The sequence below is a fragment of the Ovis canadensis genome, chromosome 5 (genome assembly GCF_042477335.2).
Source record: "Ovis canadensis isolate MfBH-ARS-UI-01 breed Bighorn chromosome 5, ARS-UI_OviCan_v2, whole genome shotgun sequence".
In the NCBI taxonomy this organism is placed as follows: domain Eukaryota; kingdom Metazoa; phylum Chordata; class Mammalia; order Artiodactyla; family Bovidae; genus Ovis; species Ovis canadensis.
In genome coordinates, this window is record NC_091249.1 from 28,632,015 (window position 1) to 28,645,396 (window position 13,382).

At 45.4% G+C, this 13,382-nt stretch overlaps 1 protein-coding gene across 1 annotated transcript; it reads right to left on the minus strand.

The window, feature by feature from the left end:
* Positions 1–227: 227 nt before the first annotated feature.
* LOC138440662 (zinc finger protein 709-like) lies at positions 228–13,077 on the minus strand. Its single transcript, XM_069590309.1, has 4 exons — positions 12,692–13,077; positions 12,269–12,612; positions 12,052–12,201; positions 228–553 (listed from the first exon to the last, which is right to left on the minus strand). Exons 1-4 carry the CDS (start codon positions 13,075–13,077, stop codon positions 228–230), a joined length of 1,206 nt encoding a protein of 401 aa, XP_069446410.1.
* Between the last annotated feature and the right edge of the window lie 305 nt (positions 13,078–13,382).

Below are 13,382 nucleotides of genomic sequence, written 5' to 3' on the forward strand. Positions count from 1 at the left end.
TTCACTTTGCTGTGCTCCGAAACTAACACAACAGTGTAATAAGCTATGCTCAAATTTAAAAGGAAAGCGGTTGCACCTTAAAAATGGATGAAGTAGGATTTCTATCTTCTTAAAGATACTACTAGAGCTACTAAAAAACTTTGCTTTTACAAAAGAATTGATAAAAACTTTCCTTTGTATTGTACAGAAGGTAGGCAGGAACCACGGATCGGCTCGGGTGTGTGATCTTAATCACACGTACCTTCTTTCTTTCCTGCTCCATCAGAGGCTGGGCTCTCCTTGTTTTCAGCCTCTCCATCTGACGCAGGTAAATCTTCAGTCTCTTGGGTGGCCATTTCCACCTGTTTTCCCTTTGCTCCCCTTTCCCCTTTTGCTCGCACCTTTCTATCTGAAGATTCATCCTCTCCTGTTGCCTTCTTTGGCTTTGTTTCCACTTGGGCAGGAGTAGGTTTAGTGGACAGCCTCCCAGGTCTCCTCACGGGCTCCTCCGTCTCCACCCCTGATGAGGAGCTGACCTTCCCCGGGGGCACCCTGGCAGCAGGGTGGGCATATGCTGGGAGTGGGGAGCGGACTCTGGAAGCTGGTCTGCTTGGCCGCGGCTGCTCCTTCCCCTGCCGCAGAAGCTGGGCCCCTCATGGGCCCTTTTCTTGTTTTTTTGTTTTGTTCTCTTTCCTTTTTGCTCTTCTGATTGAGTGACTTTTACTACCCTTGTCACCCATATCACCAGTCTGTTTTCTTGCCTCCTCTGACCTCCTGCTGGTTTCCACGAGTGTATTTTTGGTTTTAGTAAATGAATTCAAAAGTTTTAAGTCTTTCTTTTTTATAGTTGCTAGCCCTTTGCTGAAGGAGGCTTGCAACTTGCCTAGGCTTTTAGTGACTCTCTCATCAAATTCATCCAGTTTTCTACTGAGTCTGATGAACATCTTTACAAGTGTTACTCTGAATTCTTTATCTGATAAGTTTCTTATGTCCTCTTCGTTTAGTTGTTTCTCTGAGAGATCCTCGTGTTTGAAAGATATTCTTTGAAAGATGCTGTAGTTCTTTCATTTTGCCTAACTGTTTCTATCAGTTATGTCGCCCAGCCTTGAAAGAGTGGCTTTACGTAGGTGTCCTATAGGATCCAGTGGGGCCATCTCCCCTGGTCAACAAAGCCAGGTGTCCCGGGGTATCCCCTGCATGTGCCCTCCTGTGATGGGTAGACAGCAGTTATTGCAGGTGTGCTGGTGGGTGAGGTTGGTCCCCAGGCAGACCTGTCTGTGACCGCTGCAGATGGCCTTAGTAGGTTGAGCTGGTTCCTGGTTCAAATGTCTACAGGCCCTGGCTGAAACTGCTGTGGGGAGAGGGTTCTGGTGGGTAGGCCTGGCCTCTTGAGTTCTTAGGAGAAAGCAGGGGCAGGGCAGGTGGTGTTAGTTAGGTTGATGGAGACTGATAGAAATGGTGCTCACCAGCACCAGGCCAGCTACGTGGAAAGAAAGTAAAAACAAATGATGTCTGCCAGCACTTCTATCCCTAAAGTCCCACTGGGCCCCTGCCCCTCTGGTGCACACCCTGAAATCAGCCGATGACTCTCCTTTTTGTACGGCCCAGGTGCTTTTTAAGCTGCTGCCTTTGTGATGGACTTTGGAGTGAGTGAGTTTCTGCATGAGTCCTTTAAGAGTGGAGTCTCTTCCCTTTCCTACAGCTCCTGGGCTCCCCAAGATGTGAGCCCTGCTGGTTTTCAAAGTCAGCTGTTATGGGTGCTCAGCTTCCCAGTGCAGGCTCCCCAGGCTGGGGAGCCCGATATGGGACCTGGGCTCCTGCTCATCAGGGGGTACCTCTGCGGCTGTGATATCTCTCCTGTTTGTGGGTTGCCTCACAGGAGTGTGGGAGCGGTTGGTTCCCACTAGACCAGGACTCTGCGCCTCCTACCTTTCTCAATGCAGCCTTTTCCTTATACCCTCAGATGTAAAAATCTGTCGTGCTAGTCTTCAGGTCAGTTCTCAGAGGCGGCGGTTCTATATGTGGTTGTAGTTTTGGTGTGTCCCTAAGAGGAAGTGAGGACAGGATCTGCCTGTTCCAGCAACTTGATCTGAAATTTGTGCAAGGCGCTACCCTAAGCACTTGGCTGAACCTAAGTTCAACCTAAACAAGGGCTAGAAGATGACTTGATCTGGCTCTGCTGCCGCTTGAGCAGTCACTTGCCCCATCACGTAGTTTCAGTGTCCTTACTCCGTTAGAACCTCTCTTTTAGATGTCAAATCCAGAAAAGCCAGATAAAGAGTGATCCTATCGCCTTTCAATCAGAAGGAAATATTTATGACCTTGGATTTGGCAAAGTATTCTTAGATATGACCCCAAAAGCAAATAGAGGGAAAAAAAGATATTTTGGATTTCACCAAATTAATCAATTTTGTGCCTCAAAGGGCACCATCAAGAAAGGGAACGCATCACTAGAGTCCTTGTGCATTACTGGTGGGAATATAAAACTATTCTTCTGGTATGGAAAACAATATGACGGTTTCTCAGAAGTTACGCAGTTGATATGTGATTCAGCGATTCCTCTGCTGGGTGTATGCTCAAAAGAATCTAAAATATGGACAGAATCTTGTACACTTGTTCATAGGACCATTATTCACAATAGCAAAAATGTGGAAGCAACCCAAGAGTCCATCAAGGATGACTGGATCAACAAGATGGAGCATGCAGGTAATAGAATATTATTCAGATTTAATGAGAAAGGGGGCTTCCCTGGTGGCTCAGTGGTAAAGAATCTGCCTGCAGTGCAGGAGACACGGGAGATGCAGCTTCAGTCCTTGAGTTGGGAAGATCCCCTGGAGGAGGAAATGGCAATCCACTCCAATATTCTTGCCTGGGAAATCCCATGGACAGAGGAGCCTGGCGGGCCACAGTCCACAGGGCCCACACAACTGGGGGCCCCACACAACTGGGGGCCCCACACAACTGAACAAGTGAGTACACACTCAGTGAGAAAGGAAGTTCTGACGCATGTTAAAACATAGATAGACTGTGGGGACATCATGTGAGTAAAATAAGCCTATCCGAGTAGGACAACTACTACATGATCCCACTTATGTGAGGTTCCCATAGCAGTGGAATTTATAGAGACAGAAAATAGAACAGTGGTTTCAGGGGCTGGAGGAAGGTATGAATGGGGAGTTGTTTAATGAGTACAGAGTTTAGGTTTCACATGATGAAAACCAAGCTCTGGAGACTGGTTTTCCATAGTCAATATACTTCACACTGCTGATCTGTACACTTAAAATAGTTAAGATGTAAATTTTTATAGTATGTGTGTGTGATCACAATCAAAAGTAAAAACTCTTAAAGTAAGAGTGAAAACAGCCCACAGAAGGCAAAAAAAATTGAAAATTATATATCTGGTTAGACTTGGATAAAGTATAAAGAACTCCTAATCAATAATAAAAAGCCAAATAATCCAATTTAAAGGTGGCAAACACTGGAATAGAAATTTTTCCAAGGAAGATATACTAGGATTTCTGGACATGATTACACATCAAGGAAATGCAAGTCAAAACTACAATGGGGGGGGGGGCGGTGGGCAAAATTGGTGAAGGAATTCAAATAGTACAAATTCCCATTTATAAAATAAGTCACAGGAATGTAATGTGCAGTGTAGCAATATAGTCAATAATACTGCATTGCATATTTGAAAGTGGACCGAGGAGCCTGGCAGGCTATAGTCCATGGGGCTGCAAAAGAATCGCACATGACTTAGTGACTAAACATTTACTGGCTTCCCTTGGTGGCTCAGTGGTAAAGAAGTTGCCCGCCAATGTGGGAGATGCAGGAGATCTGGGTTCAATCTCTGGTCCAGGAAGATCCCCTGGAGGAGGAAATGCAACCCACTCCAGTATTTTTGCCTGAAAAATTCCATGGACAGAAGACCCTGGCGGCTTGCAGACCAAAGGGTCGCGAAGAGTTGGACACAACTGAGCAAATGAGCACAAGAGAGTAGAGCTTAAAAGTGCTCATTGCAAGAAAAAAAATTTTTTTTGGTAGATATGTGTGGAGAGAGAGGTTAACTAGACTTATTGTGGTGGTCATATTGCAATACATACAAATATAGAATTATTATGTTGTACAGTTGAAACTAATACTGGGTTGGCCAAAAAGTTTATTCAGGTTTTTCCCTAAGGTTCAGTTCAGTTCAGTTCATTTCAGTCGCTCAGTCATGTCCGACTCTTTGTGGCCCCATGAATTGCAGCACACCAGGCCTCCCTGTCCATCACCAACTCCTGGACTTCACTCAGACTCACGTCCATCAAGTCAGTCATGCCATCCAGCCATCTCATCCTCTGCTGTCCCCTTCTCTTCCTGCCCCCAATCCCTCCCAGCATCAGAGTCTTTTCCAATGAGTCAACTCTTCGCATGAGGTGGCCAAAGTACTGGAGTTTCAGCTTTAGCATCATTCCTTCCAAAGAAATCCCAGGGCTAATCTTCAGAATGGACTGGTTGGATCTCCTTGCAGGCCAAGGGACTCTCAAGAGTCTTCTCCAACACTAGTACTAGCCAACTCAACATAATGTGATATGCTAATTATAACTCAATTAAAAAACCGCAGTGAGAAACAGCTACATATCCACTAGAATGGCTAGAATCAAAAGTGAGAGAATAACAGGTATGAGGATATGGTGAGATTGAAACCCTCATACACTGCTGGTGGAAAATAGAAAACGAGGCAGTCACTCTGGAAAACAGTCTGGCAGTTCCTCAAAGATTATACCTAGAATTACCACATGACCCATTGATTCCACTCCCAGGCATGTATCAAAGTGAGATAAAAACACATGTCCACACAAAAACTTGTGTGTGAATGCATTGACTTGAAATGAACTGTCAGATATTTCTCCAGCAAACATGGGTTTACTTGGGATCGGCAGAGAATTGCACTTCAGGACCTAAAGCCATGGTGAGTTGTGAGCCAGTCACCCCAGAGCAAGGGAAGGAGGATGCGTTTACAGAGGGAAAAGGACGTTATGAGGGTGATAGTAAAAAAAGTCTATGGTTTTTCATTGGCTGAGTCCTTGCAGGGAAAGAAGCCTCCTTCTTCCTCTTTGACTCTGCTATCATTGCAGGATATGAGAGCGCCCCCTTGTGGTCTCCTGACTCTAATTGAGGTTTCTGGTTTTTTTTTTTTTTTAACAAATGCTTATAGCAACAGTTTTCTTAATAGTCAAAAGAAGTAATAATCCAATGTCCTTTAACAGATGGATATAGAAATGTGCTATAGCCACACAACAGAATATTTTATTGTTGTTGTTCAGTCGCTAAGTTGTGTCCAACTCTTTGCAAACCCATGGACTGCAGCACACTAGGCTTTCCTGTCCTTCACTATCTCCTTGAGTTTGCTCAGACTCATGTTCATCAAGTCAGTGATGCCATCCAACCGTCTCACTGTCGTCCCCTTCTCCTCCTGCCTTCAATCTTTCTCAGCATCAGGGTCTCTTCTAATGTCAGTTCTTCATGTCAGGAGACCAAAGTATTGGAGCTTCACCTTCAGCATTAGTCCTTCCAGTGAATATTCAGGTATTAGTACTGAATGGTTTGATATCCTTGCCGTCCATGGAACTCTCAAGAGTCCTCCAGCACCACAGTTTGAAGGCACCAGTTCTTTGGTGCTCAGCTTTCTTTATGGTCCAACTCTCACATCTGTACATGGTTACTGGAAAAACCATAGCTTTGACTATCCCTACCTTTGTCAGCAAAGTGATGTCTCTGCTTTTTAATATGCTGTCTAGATTTATCATAGCTTTCCTCCCAAGGAGAAAGCATCTTTTAATTTCATGGCATATTACTCTGCCATAAAAAAATGAAGTATCAGTACCTGGATATCCCTTGAAAAATTTTGCTAAGTAAATGAAGTTAACCACAAAGTCCACATTTTATAGAATTCCATTCATATGAAGTCAGTGAATATAGAAACCTAGAGAGACAGAAAGCAGATTAATGATTGCCTAGGGCCTGGAGGAGGAAGATGGGAAGACACTGATGGCTAGAGGGTACAGGGATTTCTTTTTGAAATGATATAAACGTTCTAAGATGGACCACAGTGATGACTGCATGTCTGTGAATATACTGAAAACCACTGCATTTTCCATGTAAAAGTGGCCCGCTGTATGTAGTATGTGTATTGCATTTCAACAAAGCCCTTCAAATAAATGGATAAATGCATTAAGAGTTTTGTACCATAAGGAAGGCTGAGTGCCTGAAAATTGATGCTTTCAAATTGTGGTGCTGGAGAAAACTTTTTGAGTCCCTCAGACTGCAAGGAGATCAAGCCAGTCAATTGTGAATATTCATTGGAAGGACTGTTGCTGAAGTTGAAGCTCCAATACTTTGGTCAAATGATGTGAAGAACTGACTCATTGGAAAAGACCCTGATGCTGGGAAAGATTGAAGGCAGGAGGAAAAGGGGAAGACAGAGGATGAGATGGTAGGATGGCATCACCGACTCAACGGACTTGAGTTTGAGCAAACTCCAGGAGATAGTGGAGGTCAGAGGAGCCTGGTGTGCTTCAGTCCATAGGGTCCTAAAGAGTAGGACAAGACTTAGTGACTGAACAATAACAACATCAATTGACTCTCTTAAGTATATTAGTCGTTTCTGGGTACATCCCATATTTACATAACCCTTTACTGTTTTTCTTTTATCAGAGAAAATAGGAAATTTGCTGTGGGAATATTATAGCTGTTCACATCTCAAAGTGCTTTAAGAACACACTCAGGAACTAATGTGAAGTCAATCTCCTGCCAGAGTAAAGCGGATACCTAAGAATTTAATGAAGACCTCTCATAGTTTGTGATTGGTGGGAGGAGATCGTCCTATTCCAGGCTGTCGTCACGCAGGCAATCCATGTGCTCTGGGCTTGCTCCTCAAGGGGTCCATTCCACTAAAACAGCCTTGAGTTCTCTGCTTACACATTTGTGTCCCATTCAGGTCTGGAGCTGGCTCGGCTTAAACGCAAGGATCCTTGGAGGGTCAGGGCAGAAGCCAGGTCTGTTTGGCCACGTGACCTCCACCTGCTGTTACCCATGGGGGCAGGGTGATGGTGGTGGGGAGGGAGCGTCCTTTCGAAGGGTCCTCTAGGGAGCGCATCAAGGGCAGGTGCGTGGGGGCACTCTCTGCCTGGCGTGGACATTGTTCCTCCGCGTGGATGCGCTGGGGATCGCGTCTCACTTGTGGTTCCCCGCCTCAGGTGGAGCTTTTGTTGCGCCTAGACCTGCACCGGATTCGGGAGTGGAAGTGGGGAGGCTGGGAGGATCCCAGAAGTTGGGAAGTGTGCGGGGAGGGGAGATTGAGTGGGTCCCAGCCGTGGTTGGACACGGGCCCCTCTGCAGTCAGCTCTGGAGTCTGCGGACTCAGGTGGGCTGAGGGCGCCTCTGGGACCCTTTGGCTCGCTAGTGGGGGCGGGGCTGAAAGCAGGGACCCCGGGGGTCCTGTCCCTTCACTGTGCCCCCGCGACTTTGGCTCTGGATCGTCTCTGGGCAGCCCTGACCCGGCAATCCCTTGTCTCCTCCAGATTGTACGGTGACCACAGGAAGGATCAGCCGGGGAGAGTTGTGACTCGGTTTCAGGGGTTGGCGCGTGGGAGTAGCTGTGGTCTGTGGGGTCCCCAGTCCCTTTTCCCTTCGCAGCGGCATTCATTGTCTTTTGAATTATTCAAAAATTTAGGAGTAGGACCTCAAGTCCATGACCTGTCCCTCCCGCCTAACGCTTCCTAGGGCTGGCAATGAATCCGTAAACTTTCAGATCTCTCCTGCCTTCTCATAGCCAACTTGGCCTCTTTAATTCACAGCGTCATCAGCTATTCGTTCTCCGTGATCATTTCAAACAGACCCAATATTTTAATTGTCATTTCCCCACAGTCAATGTTTGGCTCACTTTGAAAAGATTTATTTTTTTGTTTGTGGCTATTTTACATGAGAGCTAAGCAGAGAATAACCACCTGGAACTGTGTTGTATAAAACTCTCTAAGATCTCTCCTGGTCACAGACATCCTTGGGAAAGACATTTGGGTGGAGGTTCTTCTTTGGAAACTCACCTGTCAGCACTGCCCCTTGCTGTTTGTCACCTTGAAAAATTTATTCACTTGAGTCTCATTTTTCTATTTGTAAAATATCATTATAAGAACAAAATATTTCAAATGAGCAAGAAAGGAGTGTTTCAGAAAAATGAAATAATGATTTCAGTGTTATTACATTCCATTTGCTAAGAATTCTTCCTTTTTAAAAATTTCCCTGGGAGTGGGCATAACTATTCTGAGGTCTTTTTAGGAACCAAACTTGGGTTCACTCACTTTTGCAGAGAAAGGTCAACTTACTGACACTGGGATGTGGTGAAGCAAAATGTGGTATTTATTGCAGGGCATCAAGTAAGGAGTCCAGGCAGCTAGTGCTTAAAAGTCCTGAACTCCTGCAAGACTTTCAGGGAAAGATTTTTAAAGATAGGATGAGGGAGAGGGGGTTGTGGGGTACATGATCAGCTGAAGGACATTCTTCTGATGTTTTTGGGAGTCAACATCATCAGCCTTCTGGTTCCAACCAGTCTGAGGTCTATTTGCCTGTGGGCTGCATACAGTTAACTTCTTCCACTTGGTGGGGGCTTCAGTATCTGCAAAACAGCTCAGAGGATATGGCTCAGAATATTATCTATAGTCCTTGAGGAGCAGGGTTTCCCAGATGGTGCTAGTGGTAAAGAACCCGACTAGCAATGCAGGAGATGCCTGAAACAAGTTTTCAATCCCTGAGTTGGGACGATGCCCTGGAAGACTTGGCCATCCACTCCAGTATCCTTGCCTGGAGAATCCCATGGACAGAGGAGCCTGGAGGACTGCAGTCCATGAAGTTGCAAGGAGTCAGACACGATTGAAGCAACTTAGCACGCACTTGAGGAGGAATGAAAGTCCTTGACTTTACTGGCTGAAGTATTATTATTTTGTCTTGCTCAATTATTGACCTTTCTTCTTGCATTTTCTCATTCCTCTGATTAAATTTACTCTTTAGAACTTGGAGAAGGCCTAGGAGGCTAAGGTTTTTCTACAGACAAGAGGCAGGCGTGGCAGTGGGGTGGGGGTGGGGTTGGGTGGGGCGCTTGCTATTCTGGGATGGCCCCTGCTACAGTCTGTCCTTTTCTTGTGGGTTGTTTCAAATGGACTATCAGGCTTAGACTTGTAACACTTAGATGAGTTCTAATGTGATTGTTTTTCAAGTGATTTCTTTCTGTGGAAATAACAACTGCCATATTCATTTTCTGAAAGGAATAGATATTATATAGTTGTGAGTTTTCTAGCTGAACTAAAAAAAAAAGTGCCTTACAATTTTCTTCCCTTTTTCACATATAAGCACTGGGTTTGAGTGATTCTACTGGGGCTTCCCTGGTGGCACTAGTGGTAAAGAAACTGCCTGCTAATGCAGGAGACATAGACATGGGTTTGATCCCTGGGTCAGGAAGATCCCCTGGTGGAGGGTACTGCAGCCCACTGCAGTATTCTTGCCTGGAAAAACTCCATGGACAGAGGAGTCTGGTGGGCTACAGTCTCTAGGGTTGAAAAGAGCCGGACATGACTGAAGGGACTTAGCATGCATGCACTGGATTCTTCAAACAATGGGTTTGTCACTTTTAAAATCTCAGTGCTGGTCCAGAGCAACCTGAATGGGAGCAGAGCCTGAGGTCTGTGTCTTCAAGCTAAGCCCCTGCCTTGAGGCTGCAAAGTGAAGTGGCTCAAGTGGCTCAGTCGTGTCCAGCTCTTTGTGACCCTGTGGGCTGTAGCCCACCAGGCTCCTCCATCCATGGGATTCTCCAGGCAAGAATACTGGGCTGGGTTGCCATTTCCTTCTCCAGAGGAATCTTCCCAACCCAGGGATCGAACCCTGGTCTCCTGCATTGCAGGCAGGTGCTTTAACCTCTGAGCCACCAGGGAGGCTGCAAAGGGGAGAACTTAAAGGCCAGATGGTTCTTCCTGAAAACCTCCCTTGTAGGTGAGTTCCTGCTCACAACCACCTGAGAAAGAGCTTTTGCTACTGAGAGAAGCTATAACCTTGGAAATCTGGGGATGCACTGGTGTTGGGGTGGCCTGGTGAGGCCCTTCTCAAGGTTGTAACTATGGTTCCTTTGTGCCTATTTCTAGATGTAGGTTGGAGGGATTTCCCTGGTGGTCCAGTGGTTAAAACTCCATATTCCCAATGCAGAGAGCCCAGATTCAATCCCTGGTGGGGGAACTAGATTCTGCATGCCACAGCTGAAGATCGCACACACCAGAACTAAAACCTGGCACAGTCAACACAAAAGAAAAGATGTGGTTTACAGTTTGACATTCACAGTGTAGGTGCACTCTGAGTAATTTCTGCCCATTGGGGGAAAAAAAATCTGTGAAGACACGTGTTCTGTCTTCTGGCAGAAGGTATTGAATTTGAGAGTCCTTTGGGTCAGAACTCTTAGGTGAATCTGGGTGAAGGTTTCCTCATTGTGAGAATGGAAGCCCCAGAGAGTGAGCTTTACCCCATTATTCCCCAGGGAGAGGAGGGTGGGCAGAGCTCCCAGAGTTGTTTACTCCTGTGGCTGCTCTGGTGGACCTACCCCACTTCTCCAGGGACTGACCTGGGCCAGTAGTTCAATCTTAACCAGGAGTCTGGAGACCAAAGCTTGATAGTGTTTCACCTTTGTGCATGCTTAGCTGCTCAGTCATGTCTGACTCTTTGCGGCCCTGTGGACTGTATTTCTCCAGGCTCCTCTGTCCATGGGAGTTTCTAGGCAAGAAAACTGAACTGGGTTGTCATTTCCTCTTCCAGGCAATCTTCCCAACTCATGGATTGAACACACATCTCCTGCATTGGCAGGCTGATTCCTTAGCACTGAGCCACTTGGGAAGCCTTCAGAATGTAGCTTTTCCTTCTGAGCTGTGGGCTGCTTATCTCAGCTGATTTGAATATTTGTGATTCTGTTGATTATTAAGGCCCTGTAGCTGATTTTCCTTAGCAGTTTGCAATTTTATTTCCTGTGGGAGTAACTTTTTTATTAAAAAACTAGAAAAAAAATTTTGGCTGCAGCATGTGGCATGAGGGCCCTTAGTTCCCTGACCAGGGATCAAATCTGTGCCCCTTGCAGTGGAAGCTCAGAGTCTTAGCCACGGAAACACTAGTATGTGCATGCCAGGTTGCTTCCGTCATGTTCGACTCTTTGCGACCCTATGGACTGTAGCCATTTGTGACTCAATGGACATGAATTTGAGCAAACTCCGTGATAAACCAGAGGACAGAGGAGCGTGGTGTGCTGCAGTCCATGGGGTTGCAGAGTTGGACATGACTTAATGATGGAGCATTACTCTTGGGTACCTCTGGTGCTGTAACCCCTACCTGCACCGCAACAAAGATCCTAACCTTGAGGTTTTAGGGGACAACACAATGGCACCCCTGTGGTCAGCAAAGGTATTATTAGTTCAAACCCAAACTAAGCTGTTGGTCCTTAAATCCTATAAAGCAACCAGCTATCATGGGGAGAGATCCCTAACATTAATGGCAGTGATGTGAGGCTCTCTGGAGGACAAAAATGACAAACACCAGGGTAGAGAGGACACCTCTTCCTCTGAGGTATATCCAGTGATGAAAACATAGTCAGGGAGGAAGGGAGGGAGAAGGCAAAAGAAAAAAAAAAAACAACTGAAACAGTTTGATCAATTGGCAATCCAAAGTGAAAGTGAAGTTGCTCAGTCGTGTCCGACTCTTTGTGACCCCATGGACTGTAGCCTACCAGACTTTTCTGTCCATGGGATTTTCCAGGCAAGAATACTGGAGTGGGTTACCATTTCCTTCTCCAGGAAATCTTTCCGACCCAGGGATTGAGCCCGGGTCTCCCACATTGGAGGCAGATGCTTTAACCTCTGAGCCACCAGGGAAGCCCATCCAACGTATACAACTAAAAGAATTTACACAAGAAAGGTAAACGGACACTGATTGGCTTTGGGCCTCTACAATGTATGAGATCTTTCATGCTTTTGAAAGGAATTGAGATGAAGGCTTTCCCACATTCTCTACATTTGTACGGTTTCTTGCCAGTGTGCACTCTCATGTGCCCTCTAAAGGTAGTGTGATAAATGAAGGCTTTCCCGCATTCTGTACATTCATAAGGTTTTTCTCCAGTGTGAGTTTTTTCATGTGTTTGAAAGGATGAGTAACAACTGAAGGCTCTGCCACATTGAGGGTTTCTCGCCTATGTGAGTTCTCTGATGAATTTGAAAAGAACTGGGAAAACTGAATGCTTTCCCACATTCCTTACACTTATAAGGTCCGTCTCCAGTGTGCATTATCATGTGTGTTTGAATGCTGGAGGGAGAAATGAAGGCTTTCCCACATTCTTCACATTTATAGGATTTCTCTCCAGTGTGCTTTCTCATGTGTCCTTGAAAGGTTGCGCGATAAATGAAGGTTTTCCCACATTCTGTACATTCATAGGGTTTCTCCCCAGTATAAGTTCTTTCATGTATTCGAAAGGAACTGGGCCAACTAAAAGTTTTACCACACTGTTTACATTCATATGGCTTCTCTCCAGCATGAGTCCTTTCATGTGATTGAAATGAACTGGGACAAATGAAGGCCACATTCCTTACACTTGTAAGATCCATCTCCAGTGGGCATTATTTTGTGTACGTGTATGCTTGAAAGAGGAATGGAGGCCTTCCTACATTCTTTACATTCATAAGGTTTCTCCCCAGTGTGAATTCTTTCATGGATTTGCAGACCTAGAGGAGAACTGAACGTTTTCTCGTGTTGTTTACATTCATATTGTTTCTCTGCTGTGTGGATCCTTTCATGTCTTTGAAAGGAACTAGGACAGCTGAGGGCTTTACCACACTGCTTACACTCATAGGGTTTTTCTCCAGTGTGGTTTCTTTCATGGATTTGCAAGCCTAGAGGAGGCTTGAGGGATTTACCACACTGTTTACATATGAAGAGCTTCTCTCCAGTGTGAGTTCTTTCATGGGCTTGAAATGAAGTGGAACAACTAAAGTCTTTCCCACAGTCCTTACATTTATAGGGTCCTTCTCCAGTGTGTGTTACCATGTGTCTTCAAAAGGTTGTAAGCCATGTGAAGGCTTTTCTGCATTCCTTACATTCATAGAGTTTTTCTCCAGTGTAACTTCTTTCATGTCTGTGAACAGATTTGTGGTAACTGAAGGTTTTCCCACATTCCTTGCGTTTATATGGTTTTTCTTTGTATTCATGATACTCATATGGTTTGTGTACAGTGTGAGATCAGACGTGCCTATTAAGGAATGAATGAAGCATGAAGACTTTTTCACACACATGACATTCACATGGTTTTACTCCAGAAGGAGTTTTCTGGTTCGTATTAAGATTTAGAATCT